The sequence below is a fragment of the Ranitomeya imitator genome, chromosome 3 (genome assembly GCF_032444005.1).
Source record: "Ranitomeya imitator isolate aRanImi1 chromosome 3, aRanImi1.pri, whole genome shotgun sequence".
Taxonomy (NCBI): Eukaryota; Metazoa; Chordata; class Amphibia; order Anura; family Dendrobatidae; genus Ranitomeya; species Ranitomeya imitator.
Window position 1 is genome coordinate 667,787,888 of NC_091284.1, and position 17,776 is coordinate 667,805,663.

Consider the following 17,776-nt stretch of genomic DNA (forward strand, 5'->3'; position numbering starts at 1 on the left):
TCGTATAAGGCAGGGAAATGAGCGTACGAGACAATCCCTACATTACAGCTAGTGATAGGAGGCGCTGTCTTCCCCCAGAACCCAACTCCCTCGTGAATTCCTGGAGGTGAAGGAGTTTCTGTGATTTTTCTTCTGTCACTTAACCAGCTGTTATAAGACAACGTCAACATTATTATTTTCTAGTGCAAATTTGCAACCTGAAAGAGATCTCCCATCTGGTAGTGCGAATCACAGCCAAAACATGGATATCTCGGTTATTCGGGTGATTTATTTAGAAAGCCTTACATCTGGTACAAACGGGAGGTGTCATTACAAACCTTTGCAAATGAGGATCTGCGTATTGCTATGGAGAAATTATATTTACTGTAGATATGTTGGCTTTTTTTCCTAGCAGGCTTGGAAGTTTCCACAAAGCTTGCACTGGGCCAGTTGTAAAGTATAGGCAAAATGTAAAAATAATAATAACAGAAAAAATACATGGATTAGATGAAAAGGTAAAAACACTTACAATAAATGACCCCCATAATCGGGACAATGCAAACTTTATTCAAAGGCATGAACACATTGCATGAGAAAGAAAGAAAGAAAGAAAGAAAGAAAGAAAGAAAGAAAGAAAGAAAGAAAGAAAGAAAGAAAGAAAGAAAGAAAGAAAGAAAGAAAGAAAGAAAGAAAGAAAGAAAGAAAGAAAGAAAGAAAGAAAGAAAGAAAGAAAGAAAGAAAGAAAGAAAGAAAGAAAGAAAGAAAGAAAAGTTCCATCTTGGCCCACTGTCCCATACACACGGGCATTCCTGTGCCCTCTATGGGAAGGCTGCCAGCTGACATGTTGGCCATCGGCTGGGAGAAAAGTACGCTCGGCAGTCCAAAATGCCCGATTTACATCCCCGCAGGCAGCCAGCCGGTGTCGCCAATACGCATGACTGCCGGCTGAAACCGTCGATATTGGAGGGTTCGGCCAACATTAGTCTAATGCGTATATTGGCCCTAAAGGGAATCGGTCACCAGGTTTTTTGCCACTTAATCTGAGTGAAACATAATGTAAAGAGAGACATAGATTCCAGTGCTATGTCACTTATTGGTTTGCATAGTGTAGTTTTAATAAAATCATTGTTTTATAAGCAGGAGATTAGAGGACTAGTAAACCTGCTGTCATGTAGTCCTCCATATTCATGAGCTCTGTACAACTCCGCCCCCATCATGGATTGGCAGATTTCTGTGGGCACTGTGCATAGCTAGAAAGCTGCCAGTCAGTGGTATGGGCAGGGTTATACAGAGCTCAGCATTCAGAGAGCAGCTAGATCTGCAGCAGAGAAAAGGGACTTTACCAAAATGACAACAAGCAGCCCAGTAGGTGGCACATCACTGGAATCAGGGTCTCTGCACCTACATTCAGACAGGTTAGCAAAAACCTGGGGACAGATTCCCTTCAAAGGGAATCTGTCATCAGGTTTTGACTATGTAATCTGTGGACAGAATAAATTGGGGGTTAAAACACAGAATTCAGAGATGTGTCACATGTCAAGCTGTGTGCTGTTTATTTACACTGAAGGCTTTATCACCAGGACATTATCATTGCTGTGACTCGGTGGGGGGAGGGGGATGGGCACTAGTCTGACTTCACCCTCTCTCATGATAAGCAGCTCAGGGTTTATAGCCATTGTATATGGAGACCCTTGTGGGGGTGCGGGCGGGGACAGGTCTCTCAGCACTGCTTCATTCTAAATCTAAAACCTCTGTGTCAGAACGGCTGCACCCAGTAATCTGAGTGATACATGGTTGGATTCAGGGTCTCCTTCTCTACATCAGGCTGCTCTCGGATGAGGTAGCAAAAACCTGCTGACAGGTTCCCTTTAAGTTTCAGGCTGCAATCTTCATTCCTTCCTTTTCAAACTTCCCAGCATGCACCTTATAATATGCTTGTAGTTTTGATTTTTCTCATGTAGGCGTCTTCACAGTCCCACATGCTGAATCCATCGCCTGTGGGTCCAGTATGCTGCCACCTTCACTAGCTCTCATGTATCAGCACGGCTTCATTCCTCCATACGGATTTCACATCCCTTCTGACAGATCATGAGAGAACTCCTCTCTAATTCACTAATAGACTCTGATGTGAGTGGTCTCCCCTCCCTTCAGGGGCTACGACCTCTTAGTACAAGCTTGACCATTAGGTGTCCTCACGCTTTTGTTTGTTTTTTACTATATACCCTGGTTTGCTATACTACTCTTTGATTAGTAGCGTAGTTTACTCTGCCATCCTATACAGGGAGACACAGTAAACATGAGGTAATTTTTACTTTTATATAATGGGAGTCTATGAATACTTCAAATTGAAATGTGAAGAGACCCTAAAGGCCTCCACACACAGGGCCTGCCTGGGTCACCATGGAATCTGTGTGGAGGTTTCTCACTCGCCACCGACAGACAAGGAGCTAAAACGCCAAACATTACTTCCTGTGCTACAAGAAGTTCACATCCATCTGAGTGACTTTACTTTCCAAAAGCAGGTTCAAAAAAAATAACTAAATCTGATGGAATCAGGAAGGCATGGGAAACGCGGTGAACCTGCCCATTCAGGAAACCCCCTGTAAGTGTGCCGAATGGTGGTAAATCTGGCAGTCCCGTCCGTCTGCGGATGAGCAGGAGCCGCTACAACCTACCCCATGTTATGTACAAGGCCTGTGCTCCCACACAAGATGGCACCTATCAGCACCCCTCTCACAAGGGATTTGGTGTCCCATGGTGGGAGAAAATGCCAATGTTCAGACTGATCCGACAGGGCTGGCAGCTGTAAGGCAGGTCGTAGGAGATCAGAAGGAAGAGGCTGAAGCCGGCCATTCACCCCGCACATCTGACTAAGGCGACTTTCACACATCAGGTTTTCAGTGTCAGGCTAAATCCGGCGAATGTTGGAAAAAGTGGATCTGGCGCAGATTTTGAAAAACTGATGCGACAGATCCGTTTTTTTTTTTTTTTTTTGACGGATCCGGCTAGCATATCTAGATTATTGGATAAAAAAGAAATTTGGAGCATGCTAGGTTTAAAAAAACCGGATCAGGCCGCCGGATCCGCCTTTTTCCGGATCCGGCACCTTCCGCCTTTTTCGCCAGAGACAAAAAACATTGCAGTGGACGTTTTTTCAAGAAACCGGAAGCGGCAGATTTGCCGGATCAGGCGAAAACCGGACGAAACGCAATGTTATCCGGTGCAATCCGGCACTAATACAAGTCTATGGGAAAAAAACCTGATCCGGCGGCAACATTCGCCTGATCCGGTTTTTTGAAATTTAGCCGGATTTAGCCTGACGGCGAAAACCTGATGTGTGAAAGTAGCCTTACAGATTTCAAGATTTGCCGCAGACTTCAACCTAGGGATTGTAAGGTCTAATATCAGCCAAGGAGCATGGAATGGTGATCATGCCCCAAAATAAGTCGTCTGCAGCGTGTGCAAACACGGTAACAACAGCAGCAGGTTCTGGACCCGTCGTATTTACAGCTGGAAAGATGCATGTCCCAGTAACATTACACAGCCAAAAATGTCACAAAACACTACGGCTGGTATTATGAAGAAGTGTTAGTACACCAAAACCAGGAGACGTCAATCAGTTCAGAAATCATGCTGCAATTATTGGCCAAAAGCTGCTGTGTGGCCACACGTAGGGAGTTCCCACAACAGAGATGCCAGTCTCCGCTCGGATCTGTGTCGGCGTGCTGCGGGCGGACAGCACATTCACACGGGGATTAGCATCACTGTCATCCCAAGGAGTTAATCCTCAGCACTTCCGACAGAAAGACAAGACATGTCACTTATTTCTCATCCACTCACAAGCGTGGGGAGCTGATGTATGTGCAATCCATTTCTATGGGGTCCTACTGTACTGATGGCGCCATATGAAGCATCATACAGGGGCCCCAGGAGACACACAGACAGTACAGGAGCCTCTGTGAGCACAGCACTGCCCTGTGCAGGAGGCCTAGACCGCTACTCAGAGCTACAAACTATTACTAAAGGGGTCATTCGCTAACTGGAAAAGTAAACCTTATGGGCCCAAGATGGTGTAAGAAATAAAAACTTCACTCATCAGTGTAGTTTTCCCACTCTCAATACGGGGTCCCCTTGGGTTCCCTGGCAGGGGCATCTAGCGGTGTGAACATGATCTCTGCCGCCAAAGTCTGCTGATTGTCTGCAGCCTTCACGTTCCATCTGGCAGAAGAAATATTTCTCTCCTGGCTTTGCCAGCAGACCCGGCAGGGGACACAGAAGAGTGCAGACAGTCCAGTAGGCGAGTATAGGGTTTCATCTATTATTTTGTTTTTAATTTACACCTCAAATGGGTCATTGTTCGCTCCAGGACCACAAAGAACAGTTATTAAAAAAAAAAAAAAAATAGTCCGATTTTTCTGCAGAAAACATAACATTTCCATTGATACTGTCATCAATATGCAAACTTTGTGTCCGTTTCTTAGAACGTTTTCACTCAGCGAGCAGTGACATCAATGAGGTGACCGGAGTTCATCGGGTATGAACTCCGGTCACATTACAGACGACAGCGCTCGGCACTGGAGCGGAGTTCTTCACGTGCAGCTCAGTGTCTCCCGGATGCCGAGATAAGTGATCGCACTATATGTGACCACTCAGCAAACCATCCAGATATAGCAGAGTTAGGATCGTCAAGGGACAGATGGATTATCGGCGACAGGTGAGGATTTCTTTGCTATTTTATCTTTCTTTGGATACTAATAAATGGGTAGATGAGTCTTTATTTCAATTAAAGGACTTTACTCTCCGTTTGTGTTTACCAGATTTGACTATGGGGTTAGTAATGGGGGTGTCTTATAGATGGGCAGCACGGTGGCTCAGTGGTTAGCACTGCAGCCTTGCAGCGCTGGAGTCCTGGGTTCAAATCCCACCAAGGACAACATCTGCAGGGAGTTTGTATGTGGGTTTCCTCCGGGTTCTCCGGTTTCCTTCCACATTCCAAAGACATACTGATAAGGAATTTAGATTGTGAGCCCCATTCGGGACAGTGATGTAAAGCTGTGGAGTATGTTAGCGCTATATAAAAAGATTATTATTATTATTATTATTATTATATAGACGCCTCTCCATTACTTATCCCTGGGCTTGATGTTAGTTGACATTACAAAGCTGACATCACCTCCAATACTATTACCCCACGTGCCACCACACCAGAACAAGTAGGAAGAACAGAGGATAAGTGCCAGAAATGGCGCATCTAATGAATGCGCCATTTCTGCAGCAGCTGATGTTCTTAGTCTGGGAGGGGGAAGAATATCCAAGCCCCTTCCCTGGCTATAAGTAATCAGCCCACAGCTGTCTACCTAGCCTTTGCTAGTTTTTCAAAATAGGGGGACCACATGTCATTTATTTTTAAGGTGATCACCCTTTGTTAATAACCAGTAAAGGCTAAGTAGACAACTGTGAGCTGATATTAATAGCCTGGGAAGCTCCATGGGTATTACCCCTTTCCCAGTCTATAGAAAATTAAAGGGGACCCCACGCCATTTTTTAATGGAGTTAATTATTAGTTAAATACATGTACACTAAGCTACACACAATGCAGTAAATATATATTTCATTGACATATTTCTATCTATATCTGGATACAAGATTGTTTTATTAGTTCAAATAGTAGCTTATCATACAGATGCTAGGTGAGAGAAAAATAAATGCACAGTCGCATAACACTCGCTACCAAATGGTTACTGCATTAAAGGGATATCTAGAACTTAAAAAAAAAAAAAATGTGTCTAAGCACTAACAGGCGGGTATAGTTGCTACCTGCCTGTCTGTTGTGCCCAATGCCGTTCCCCGCCAGGACAGAGCGGTCAGACTCCCGCTGACATCACAAACAGAGCAGCGGTTTCTCTTCCTGTTATCAGAGTGGGACTACTAGTTACATACTGATTAGCAGCCTGACACCAGTAGTCCCGGCCTTTTAACAGGAGTCTCCGGCAGGAGCGATCAATGACCAACGCTGGGTGCAACAGGCAGGTAGTTGCCTTTGTTAGCAACTACATGCCTGTTAGTGCTTAGGCACATTTTTTTTTTTACGTCCCGGATATCCCCTTTAATGATTTTACCATTGGTTAACAGATGAGTAAAGCACGTGGCAGCGCTGAATTAGGGCGAGATCTCACAAGTTCTCCCGCTGGGATTCCACTCTGCACTGGAAGTTCAAACCCAACTTTTGTGGAAAGTCAGGAGGGCATTAGGAATCCTTTTAGCCACTTTTCATATCAGGTGATATTTAGAAAAATCACGAGGCTGCCAACTAATTTCATAAACATAAAGAAGGGCTGTGGAGTCGGAGTCGTGGAATGGGAGCCCATTTTGGTGGAGTCGGAGTCGGTGACATGGAAATTGAGGAGTCGGAGGTTTGGCTTACCGACTCAACAGCCTTGATATAAAGGGCAGCCCCAAAATGGGGATAGGTTCTCTTTAAAGTGCATGTACACCAGCCAATGTGGCATTAAACAGCCGCTGATCAGTAAGATGTTTGCTGCTCTGCAGTCATTTAATAACCCGTTTAGGCCGGCAGAGGGCAATTCAGACGTGTGCACAGAAAGATGCGCTGCTGAGAACGATGACGATTTAGGCAAACCAAAAGATTGTTTCACCTGACAAACGAGCACGTTGATTCGTTCCACGGGTGATCAGCACCACTGTACGATCATCAGGAGGTGCAAGTTCCTATGATCCCTCATTCTCGATAATCATGCTGTCTAACTTAAAGCTAACATTTACATCCCCTTTACCCTATGGCACTAATGGCGGACATAGTCAGCGCATTAGCTACTATGGTACAATGCAATCACTGAGAGCTGAAGATGTAAAGAACAGAACAAGTGAGTGATATTTTCCCTGTCTGAGCTGATCACACCCTTTATATCCCTCAGCATTACGTGATCCACACCGAGAAAGAAGAATTCACAGTAAGGATTACTCTCAACTGAAAAAAAAAGAAATCTCTTTTTAGTCACTGTATAACCTCCAATTATATAACCCATGAGCCGAGAACACAGGCTGCTGCTCGGAGACACATACTTTATGATCTATTTTGACAATGATACTCCAATTTTAGAGGACATACCCTATGTAATTATCCCAGGCATCATGGCCATTTTACATCTGCCAACTGAAATAGATGCTATGAATAAAAGGTTAAGTGTCCAATTGATCCATCTATGGAGGGGTTGTGCCCACATGCATATACACTCCTCAGCATGAAGACTGCAACATCAAGAGGGCAAAGCCATGGAATAATGAAAAATCACAATATCAACAGACAATTTAATGTCAGTGCTCTTGTTGCTTGTGGACTGTGAGCATACTGCATGGCCTAAAGGTGCTACATTGGCCTGCAGTGTCTCTGAATTTGTCTCCCATCAAGCACATCTGGGATCTCATTGGTAGGAAACTTCAAAAGGAGCTGCCAGTAGTGGATCTTGATGATTTGATGAGTTCCAAAAACGCGTTGTTACCATTCTTCAGATTCTTCAGCCGTTAATGACCGCATTGCTAGCAGCCAAGGCGTGCTATTGTGGGGATTTCTGTGTGTGGTGCTCATGCTCTATACTAAATAGAAGAGGTTTTGAACAGGTCTTTCCCTTTGTCATCATTTGCATATCAGTAACATGTCTATCCATCCTGCGATTTCCATCATTCCTTGACTCTTCCGTCTTGATGTTGCAACTTCAGTGTTGAGGAGTGTGTATTAGATGGCCAAACCCTTGAAGCCTCCACCTGACATGGCTCTTCAGGACTTCGCACTGACTGATCGCTCAACAGCAATACTCAAACAAGTTGTGCGACCAAGACCTTATCTGCAACTTGCTGTTCAACAATTATTTTGGAGATGCTATTCGAGCTGCTAAGACAGCCAAATCACAGATCCGGTGACCAAAAGACGACTGACAACTTCTACAAGTGGTGACCCACCTCACTGGTTACCAATAGGTGGTTGTTTCAGTGCGACAAGACAATATTCAAGAGCGGTGGCTTTAGAATGTGGACAAGCGCAGTGGCGGGGTGTGTATACTCTGATTACTGCACATTGTCGGGGAGACAGATTCCTGAAGAATCAGTGCTCACACTGCTCTTGCAAACTGTCACTCACCACCCCCGTAAGGTGATAACATAATTAGTAGTGATGAGTGGGCGTGCTCAGATGAGGGGAGCAGTGCTGAGCGAGCATTGCAGCTTAAAAAATATGCTTGAGTGGCCGCAGCTGAATGTGTCGCGGCTGTTTGACAGCCGCAAGACATGGGGGGAATTGCCTAACACACAGCCAGTCCCGCATGCTTTGCGGCGGTTGAACAGCCGTGACACATGCAGCCTCTGTGACTCGAGCATATTTTTTGAGCACGCCAATTAAGATACAAGCATGCCCAGATAACACCTTATCCGAGCAAATTAGTGAAATGTTAAGTCGTGGGGGTGTCGTTTTCCCCAATGTAGTCATCCACTAATTAGCAGATCACGGGCCATGTTATAAAATTGATTTTTGGCATGTGATGAAATGAGTAAGCCCTTAAAGGAAACCTGTCACCCCGTTTTTTCAAGATGATATAAAAATAGCGCTAAATAGGGGCAGAGCTGTGCTTTAAATTAGTGTATTTTTGAAGCCTTTATTCCCCACCTATGCTGCCGAAATACCTTTGTAAAGTCGCCGTTTTGGGCTGTCACTCACGCTGGTCTGGTCATATGGGCATGGTGACCGCGCTGTTTCTCCCCAAGATCTCCGTTGGTGGCGTAGTGGTGTGCGCATGCCCAGCAGGCGAATCCAGTGCGCAGGTGAAGGAAAAAAGCGCGATCTGCGCTATTCCGTGGTTTATTGGTGGGCGCGGCCATCTTTGTGAGGCCGCGCGTGCGCAGGTGGTACTTCTCTGCTTCCCGGGGCTTCAGGAAAATGGCGCGTGCGCAGATGGAGATCGCGGCGGCCATTTTCCTGAAGCCAAGATGCGAACTCGGCAGATTTTCTGCGGTTTTCCCGCTATTCTATGCATTTGGAAAAAACGCAAAAAAAAAAAAAAAGCATGCGGATTTCTGGCAGAAATGTCCGGTTTTTGTCAGGAAAATTTCTGCAATAAATCCTGACGTGTGCACATACCCTAAATAAAGTGCAGATGAATGAAATAGAAACCAATAAAGGCGATTTCAGGTCACAGCATTAGGCGCCATTCACATCGGCTTGCCTTGTACACCTGCCTTCCATCTTACATCCGTGTGCCGTCTGCTTCATACCCGCCATGCGATTCCACCAATATTATGTCTCACGTGTAATAATAAGAAGCGAAACCCTGCTGCTATCATGTTCTACAGAGAAATCCCCTTACAAAAATGAAAAATATATAACTGTCAAATGGGTAATTGAGAAAAAACCCGCACAATCCAACCAACTTCCTCTCTGTGGTTAAAAGGAAACTTCGATGAGAGACAAGCGCTAGAAGCTGTGTATCATCCTGATACCATCATCCATCCGGTCACACAAAGTGGCTGGTTGTTACCAAACCCCCCACACCCCAAAACCCAGCACTTTAAGATTTTAGCCACAGGTGAGGGAAATATATTAAACCTTTTGCCCCAGGTGAAGGAAAGACTAGCTACCGCTATGGGAAAAACTGCACATCCACAAGCCTTAGACGCTGGGCCAGTACTTCATACTATTAGTGGCTTTTTTTTTTTGCAAAGATGGCAACCATTTCTTTTAAGGAAATTCTCCTGGTTAGCAGTGTACCATGGTGGAGATATGGAGATACTCACCAGCGGTTACGTAAAAAATTCAATATAATTTTACAGCAATTATCATTGATGTGCTCTGACATACAGCCTATGAACATGTAACAAGAAGAACTTGCCACAAGGTCTTGAAAAAAGTAATTATGGGACCCCTAGACACTGTGCCGGCAACAACATTTCCATAGTGGTGAGCCACAGAAACTTCATATGTGCAAGCAAGAAGGACCCCTGAACTTCAGTGCCACCCACAGACCATCCATAACTGGAAAACCTGGTGGGGTGAGGTCCCTGGATGGATACATGTATCCTCTGTGGCTGAGGGCTGATGCAAAAAGCCAAGAGATATACTCGACTGTCACCGTCAGCCTCACACACTGAATGGAGTAGCAACACACCACTCGATATTTCGGCTTATAGCTTCAGTTTTTGTGATCAGTGTCAGTACTGGGGCCAAGTACAAGTGATAAATGTCCAATGAGGCACCAACCATCCCATTACTTTCTCCTACCACACACACATGGGTCAGCAAATGTAATATACATTAGACTAACCTCAACTTGAACCTGTCGAGATCAACAGGCTTGGCCAACGATCACAAGGCCCCATATACATTGGTCAAATGTTGGTCGAATCCGACAACACCGAAGGGTTTGGAAGATGGTCTAATGTGTATGGGGCCGTCGCCTGATAGATGATCGGGAGAGCTGTCAGGCGTACATGTCTGATTTCAGACTGCTGATCACATTGATTGTCCCAGGTAGAAACCACCGGCCAATGTGTCAGCGGGCGGCTTTCTCTTGGAGAACATAGGAGTGCTCAGCCGAATGAAAGCTCCTGGATATGGAAGAGTGATGGCTGTCGGCCGACCGGTCAGCTGTAGCACCATACAGTGGACAGCCATATAATGTGTATGGCCAGCTTAAGGCTCAGTTTACACTTACGGAATTCAGTGCTGTACGCTAAACACTATGTCGGAGTTTCTATCAAAATCAATGAAAAACTGTATTCCGACTGGAACCCACGGGGAGCCATTCACCTGAATGAAGTGGGCACCAAACGGCCTCTGTCCTGGCAGTTCTCGGCTCTTTCAGACCTCATTACTCATATAAACATCTAGCCGACAGCTATCTAATGTGTATGGGGACATAATCCAAAACTCCCATCCAATTGTGCTGTAGCCCTGAGAGCCATGAAACCCCCGATCACATACAAGACAATGCCATGGGCCTCTATTCAGATGCATCATTACAGATACTGCAGAAAGGACTACCTACTGAGAAGCTGCAGTGAACAGGTTAAAGGCAAGAGGAGAGCATTTCCTGCGTTTTACATGGTCATTGTGGTAGCTCATTAGCCATTGTTCAGTAATCTTCCGCCAGGCAAAGCGCCTCCCTGTTGGAGACATCAGACTTGAAGAATACACAATAGTATCATTTCGGAATAGGATTACAGCCATTCAGCTAATGATAAAAGTTAGGAGGGAAATAGTCTGTGTGTCCCCCCCCTCCCAGACCCACATTACCCTATACACAAGTATCGTCATATTTCTCCTATAAGAAAGCTGTCCAACAGCCATGGCGGCACATACGTCCTGGCAGACCACCCATTGTTAAGACCTCCACTTTCACAAGCAGCCTAGTACACGATCAGTGTGATCCTCCAATATCCTCTGTTTGGGTGATCTGTAGATTAGAAAAGTAATCTTGCATGATTTGGAGATTTTTAGTCGTGGCGGACTAGCGGGTCGGCAGTGGAAAAGTGAAGACCCTTCCAGAAGGGCGGTTTCACACACGCACAGCATTTCCTTTAATAACACCATTTCATTTTGTACGTAGCTTTTTAATACAAGTCCTTTATATTGACCCTTTCTTTTGAATCCACTCCTGGCTCCAGATTAAAGTATGAGGGACTTCATCAAATAAAGAGAGGAGAATTAAATAGCCGGAAAATTTACGTATTTTAATCACTAGAAATGATGCACCAAAAAATTGTGCCAGAAAGTGGAGCATCACTTTAACAAGAAACCAATTACCAGTCACTAAGCAGTTAATTATGGAGTCCCAAATCTCTGGCCAGATTTAGATGGACAATCCAGGATAATCTGTGATGGCCTCGTGTCAGCCATCCCTCATGAAGCACTTGTAAAATCTAATCTGCCTGTATTAGAATGAAATGGTGCGAAGCGAGCCCCAGCTACTAATATTACAGGGCACCAGAGCGGGGGTCCACAGGTAGAGAACTGACAGGCTTCTGCCCCATAACAGATAGCTGTCTATTGGAGCTGCCTGTAGAACGCCCCCTCCATAGAGTTATGCACAAATTCCTCAAATCCCAAAAGAGACTTCAGCCAAGCAAGGGAAAAAAAAATCTCCATCGAAGAGGGGGAAAAAAAGGAGGAGAGAGACGGCCCTGACTGAGATCTCCAGACCTAAACACCGCCAGTGAGTACAAAATATAATGAGCCGGACCCAAAGAAAGAAAAACCAACCGAACCCAGGAGCACAACGAAGAGCCCAGACAGAAGGAACAACCCGGACAGGACTAAACGCCCGCAAGAAGGAAACAGCAGCCCCAAAGCCACCACCATCACAGTGCCAGGCTGAGGGGCAGGCGGAGAACAGCCACCACCCTCACTGCTAGTACAGACCACCCATCTGTATGGGCAGGGGGTACACAGGGTACAACGGGGCCATCAAAGCTTAGGTCACACTGGCTCACAGTAATGGTGGTTTGCTCTTCCATGTGACAAGACGTCATCTTCTGCTGGATGCCCACAGACAGGTGTGAACCGTCCCAAGCACAGGAGAAATCAGGGAAGTCACAATAAAATTTCAGGAAAAATGTCTCTGGTATCAAATTGTGACCACCCAAGATTCAACAATGTGGTAAACTGTGTGACCACATGAACAATTGGAATCTGTCCCTGCAGGGGCCACAGCTAGGGCATCAGCAACCAGCCAGCCCTCACACCGGGCATCAGCAACCAGTCAGCCCTCACACCGGGCATCAGCAACCAGGCAGCCCTCACACCGGGCATCAGCAACCAGTCAGCCCTCACACCGGGCATCAGCAACCAGTCAGCCCTCACACCGGGCATCAGCAACCAGTCAGCCCTCACACCGGGCATCAGCAACCAGTCAGCCCTCACACCGGGCATCAGCAACCAGGCAGCCCTCACACCGGGCATCAGCAACCAGCCAGCCCTCACACCGGGCATCAGCAACCAGCCAGCCCTCACACCGGGCATCAGCAACCAGTCAGCCCTCACACCGGGCATCAGCAACCAGTCAGCCCTCACACCGGGCATCAGCAACCAGCCAGCCCTCACACCGGGCATCAGCAACCAGCCAGCCCTCACACCGGGCATCAGCAACCAGCCAGCCCTCACACCGGGCATCAGCAACCAGCCAGCCCTCACACCGGGCATCAGCAACCAGCCAGCCCTCACACCGGGCATCAGCAACCAGCCAGCCCTCACACCGGGCATCAGCAACCAGCCAGCCCTCACACCGGGCATCAGCAACCAGCCAGCCCTCACACCGGGCATCAGCAACCAGTCAGCCCTCACACCGGGCATCAGCAACCAGTCAGCCCTCACACCGGGCATCAGCAACCAGTCAGCTCTCACACCGGGCATCAGCAACCAGTCAGCCCTCACACCGGGCATCAGCAACCAGTCAGCCCTCACACCGGGCATCAGCAACCAGTCAGCCCTCACACCGGGCATCAGCAACCAGTCAGCCCTCACACCGGGCATCAGCAACCAGTCAGCCCTCACACCGGGCATCAGCAACCAGTCAGCCCTCACACCGGGCATCAGCAACCAGTCAGCCCTCACACCGGGCATCAGCAACCAGTCAGCCCTCACACCGGGCATCAGCAACCAGTCAGCCCTCACACCGGGCATCAGCAACCAGTCAGCCCTCACACCGGCATCAGCAACCAGTCAGCCCTCACACCGGGCATCAGCAACCAGTCAGCCCTCACACCGGGCATCAGCAACCAGTCAGCCCTCACACCGGGCATCAGCAACCAGTCAGCCCTCACTCCAAAGCATTGCCAACCAGTCAGCCCTCACCCCGGGGCATGGCCAACCAGTCAGCACTCAACCCGGGGCATGACCAACCAGACAGCCCTCACACCGGGCATCAGCAACCAGTCAGCCCTCACACCGGCATCAGCAACCAGTCAGCCCTCACACCGGGCATCAGCAACCAGCCAGCCCTCACACCGGGCATCAGCAACCAGCCAGCCCTCACACCGGGCATCAGCAACCAGCCAGCCCTCACACCGGGCATCAGCAACCAGCCAGCCCTCACTCCAAAGCATTGCCAACCAGTCAGCCCTCACCCCGGGGCATGGCCAACCAGTCAGCACTCAACCCGGGGCATGACCAACCAGACAGCCCTCACCCCGGCCAAAACCAGCCAGACAACACTCACCCTGGGGCATCACCAACCAGACAGCACTCACCCTAGGGTATCACCAGACAGCCCTCACCCCGGCCAAAGCCGGGACAGCCCTCACCCCGGGGCATGGCCAACCAGACAGCCCTCACCCCGGGGCATGGCCAACCAGACAGCCCTCACCCCGGGGCATGGCCAACCAGACAGCCCTCACCCCGGGGCATGGCCAACCAGACAGCCCTCACCCCGGGGCATGGCCAACCAGACAGCCCTCACCCCGGGGCATGGCCAACCAGACAGCCCTCACCCCGGGGCATGGCCAACCAGACAGCCCTCACCCCGGGGCATGGCCAACCAGACAGCCCTCACCCCGGGGCATGGCCAACCAGACAGCCCTCACCCCGGGGCATGGCCAACCAGACAGCCCTCACCCCGGGGCATGGCCAACCAGACAGCCCTCACCCCGGGGCATGGCCAACCAGACAGCCCTCACCCCGGGGCATGGCCAACCAGACAGCCCTCACCCCGGGGCATGGCCAACCAGACAGCCCTCACCCCGGGGCATGGCCAACCAGACAGCCCTCACCCCGGGGCATGGCCAACCAGACAGCCCTCACCCCGGGGCATGGCCAACCAGACAGCCCTCACCCCGGGGCATGGCCAACCAGACAGCCCTCACCCCGGGGCATGGCCAACCAGACAGCCCTCACCCCGGGGGATCGCCAACCAGTCAGCCCTACCAGTCAGCCCTCACCCTGGGGCATGGCCAACCAGACAGCCCTCACCACGGGGCATGGCCAACCAGACAGCCCTCACCCCGGGGGATCGCCAACCAGTCAGCCCTACCAGTCAGCCCTCACCCTGGGGCATGGCCAACCAGACAGCCCTCACCCCGGGGCATCGCCAACCAGTCAGCCCTCACCCCGGCAAAGACAGCCAGCCCCAAGCTCCTGGGCAGCTGCAGTAGCTCCCACTAGTCCCTGTGTGAGCCTCCGTTCCATCAGTCCCTGTGTGAGCCTCCGTCCCATTAGTCCCTGTGTGAGGCTCCGTCACAGTAGTCCCTGTGTGAGCCTCCGTCCCATCAGTCCCTGTGTGAGCCTCCGTCCCATCAGTCCCTGTGTGAGCCTCCGTCCCATCAGTCCCTGTGTGAGCCTCCGTCCCATCAGTCCCTGTGTGAGCCTCCGTCCCATCAGTCCCTGTGTGAGCCTCCGTCCCATCAGTCCCTGTGTGAGCCTCCGTCCCATCAGTCCCTGTGTGAGCCTCCGTCCCGTCAGTCCCTGTGTGAGGCTCCGTCCCAGTAGTCCCTGTGTGAGGCTCCGTCCCATCAGTCCCTGTGTGAGCCTCCGTCCCATCAGTCCCTGTGTGAGCCTCCGTCCCATCAGTCCCTGTGTGAGCCTCCGTCCCAGTAGTCCCTGTGTGAGCCTCCGTCCCATCAGTCCCTGTGTGAGCCTCCGTCCCATCAGTCCCTGTGAGCCTCCGTCCCATCAGTCCCTGTGTGAGCCTCCGTCCCATCAGTCCCTGTGAGCCTCCGTCCCATCAGTCCCTGTGAGCCTCCGTCCCATCAGTCCCTGTGTGAGCCTCCGTCCCATCAGTCCCTGTGTGAGCCTCCGTCCCATCAGTCCCTGTGAGCCTCCGTCCCATCAGTCCCTGTGTGAGCCTCCGTCCCATCAGTCCCTGTGAGCCTCCGTCCCATTAGTCCCTGTGTGAGGCTCCGTCCCATCAGTCCCTGTGTGAGCCTCCGTCCCAGTAGTCCCTGTGTGAGCCTCCGTCCCATCAGTCCCTGTGTGAGCTTCCGTCCCATCAGTCCCTGTGTGAGCCTCCGTCCCAGTAGTCCCTGTGTGAGCCTCCGTCCCATCAGTCCCTGTGAGCCTCCGTCCCAGTAGTCCCTGTGTGAGCCTCCGTCCCATCAGTCCCTGTGTGAGCCTCCGTCCCATCAGTCCCTGTGTGAGCCTCCGTCCCAGTAGTCCCTGTGTGAGCCTCCGTCCCATCAGTCCCTGTGAGCCTCCGTCCCAGTAGTCCCTGTGTGAGCCTCCGTCCCAGTAGTCCCTGTGTGAGCCTCCGTCCCATCAGTCCCTGTGAGCCTCCGTCCCAGTAGTCCCTGTGTGAGCCTCCGTCCCATCAGTCCCTGTGTGAGCCTCCGTCCCATCAGTCCCTGTGTGAGCCTCCGTCCCAGTAGTCCCTGTGTGAGCCTCCGTCCCATCAGTCCCTGTGTGAGCCTCCGTCCCATTAGTCCCTGTATGAGGCTCCGTCCCAGTAGTCCCTGTGAGCCTCCGTCCCATCAGTCCCTGTGAGCCTCCGTCCCATCAGTCCCTGTGAGCCTCCTCCATGCAGCCGCCCGGGTGCAGCTCCCAGCGCGGAGTAACCGGGGCTCTCCTTCCTCCATCACTCCACAACCCGGACACTTCTGCGGGCGCTCCCCCGTGTGCACCGGTCACCGCGGACACATCCCGTCCATCGTCCCCTCACCGTGTAGATAAGAAAGTCACTTCACAACTTACCAAGACCAGAGCGAACCTCTCCTCCAGCTCCCCCGGGTCCGGCATCGGAACTTTCAGGGGTAATAAGGGGGTTCCCGGGGCTCCCCCCGCACTCTCCGCGTTACCCATGTTCGGGACCCCGGTAATCTGCACCCCCAAAGCCGGGTGTCCCCTTTTTCCCGTGCGCGCCCCCGCTACACCAACATACAGTCCCCGGGACCCATCCTTTGTACTAGAGAGTCCCGCCTCACAGCCCACACTATGCTCAGCTCCATTCACCCGGCCGCACGCTCCAAGCCACGCCCCTCATCCCTGCAGCCATTGGTGCGCTGTCTGATACCCCGTGCTCTCATTGGAGCAGAGGCTGTGTGTGGAATTTCAGTCACACAGCGCCCTCTACTGTAAGATGCAACAGTTGTTTCTAAGTAACTTTTCCAACCCTTGTAATGTATAGTATGGACGGCCGCGGTCCTGCGGCTGCTGACGTCACCAGGGCAATCAGCGTGTTGTGACGTCATGCACCAAGCACAGGGCAAAACAGTGATTTATAAATAAAGCCAAAAAACTATGGATGAAAACAGCAAGGCCTGAATATAGCCGAAGTAGCAATTCTGCCCAATATGCCATGCTTATACTGTACTTACTATTGGGTTGACCTTGAGTCAGTTATTGTGGCCTCCGACAAGTAGATGATCAGAAGGCAACGGCACCGATCAGTGGGCGATCAGAAGGCGACGACACCGATCAGAAGGGGACTGCACCAATCAGAAGGCAACAGCACCGATCAGTGGGCGATCAGAAGGCGACGACACCGATCAGAAGGGGACTGCACCAATCAGAAGGCAACAGCACCGATCAGTGGGCGATCAGAAGGCGACGACACCGATCAGAAGGGGACTGCACCAATCAGAAGGCGACGGCACCGATCAGTGGGTGATCAGAAGGTGATGGCACCGATCAGAAGGGGACTGCACCAATCAGAAGGCAACAGCACCGATCAGTGGGCGATCAGAAGGCGACGACACCGATCAGAAGGGGACTGCACCAATCAGAAGGTGATGGCACCGATCAGAAGGGGACTGCACCAATCAGAAGGTGATGGCACCGATCAGAAGGGGACTGCACCAATCAGAAGGC

General features: G+C 50.4%; 1 protein-coding gene across 6 annotated transcripts in view; it reads right to left on the bottom strand.

The window, feature by feature from the left end:
• The window catches only part of LOC138670711 (formin-like protein 3), a 125,522-nt gene extending 108,611 nt beyond the window's left edge, over nucleotides 1-16,911 (bottom strand). For 5 of the 6 annotated variants that reach the window (XR_011319372.1, XM_069758318.1, XM_069758317.1 and 2 more), the window contains exon 1: nucleotides 16,661-16,899. Coding sequence is in view for 5 of the 6 variants with exons in the window: in XM_069758318.1 (XP_069614419.1) it covers nucleotides 16,661-16,768 (108 nt within the window). In the remaining variant the exon portion in view is untranslated. Of the gene's footprint in view, nucleotides 1-16,660 lie in introns of all 6 variants that reach the window. The other variant, XM_069758319.1, reaches the window with a different exon arrangement.
• Nucleotides 16,912-17,776: the final 865 nt, after the last annotated feature.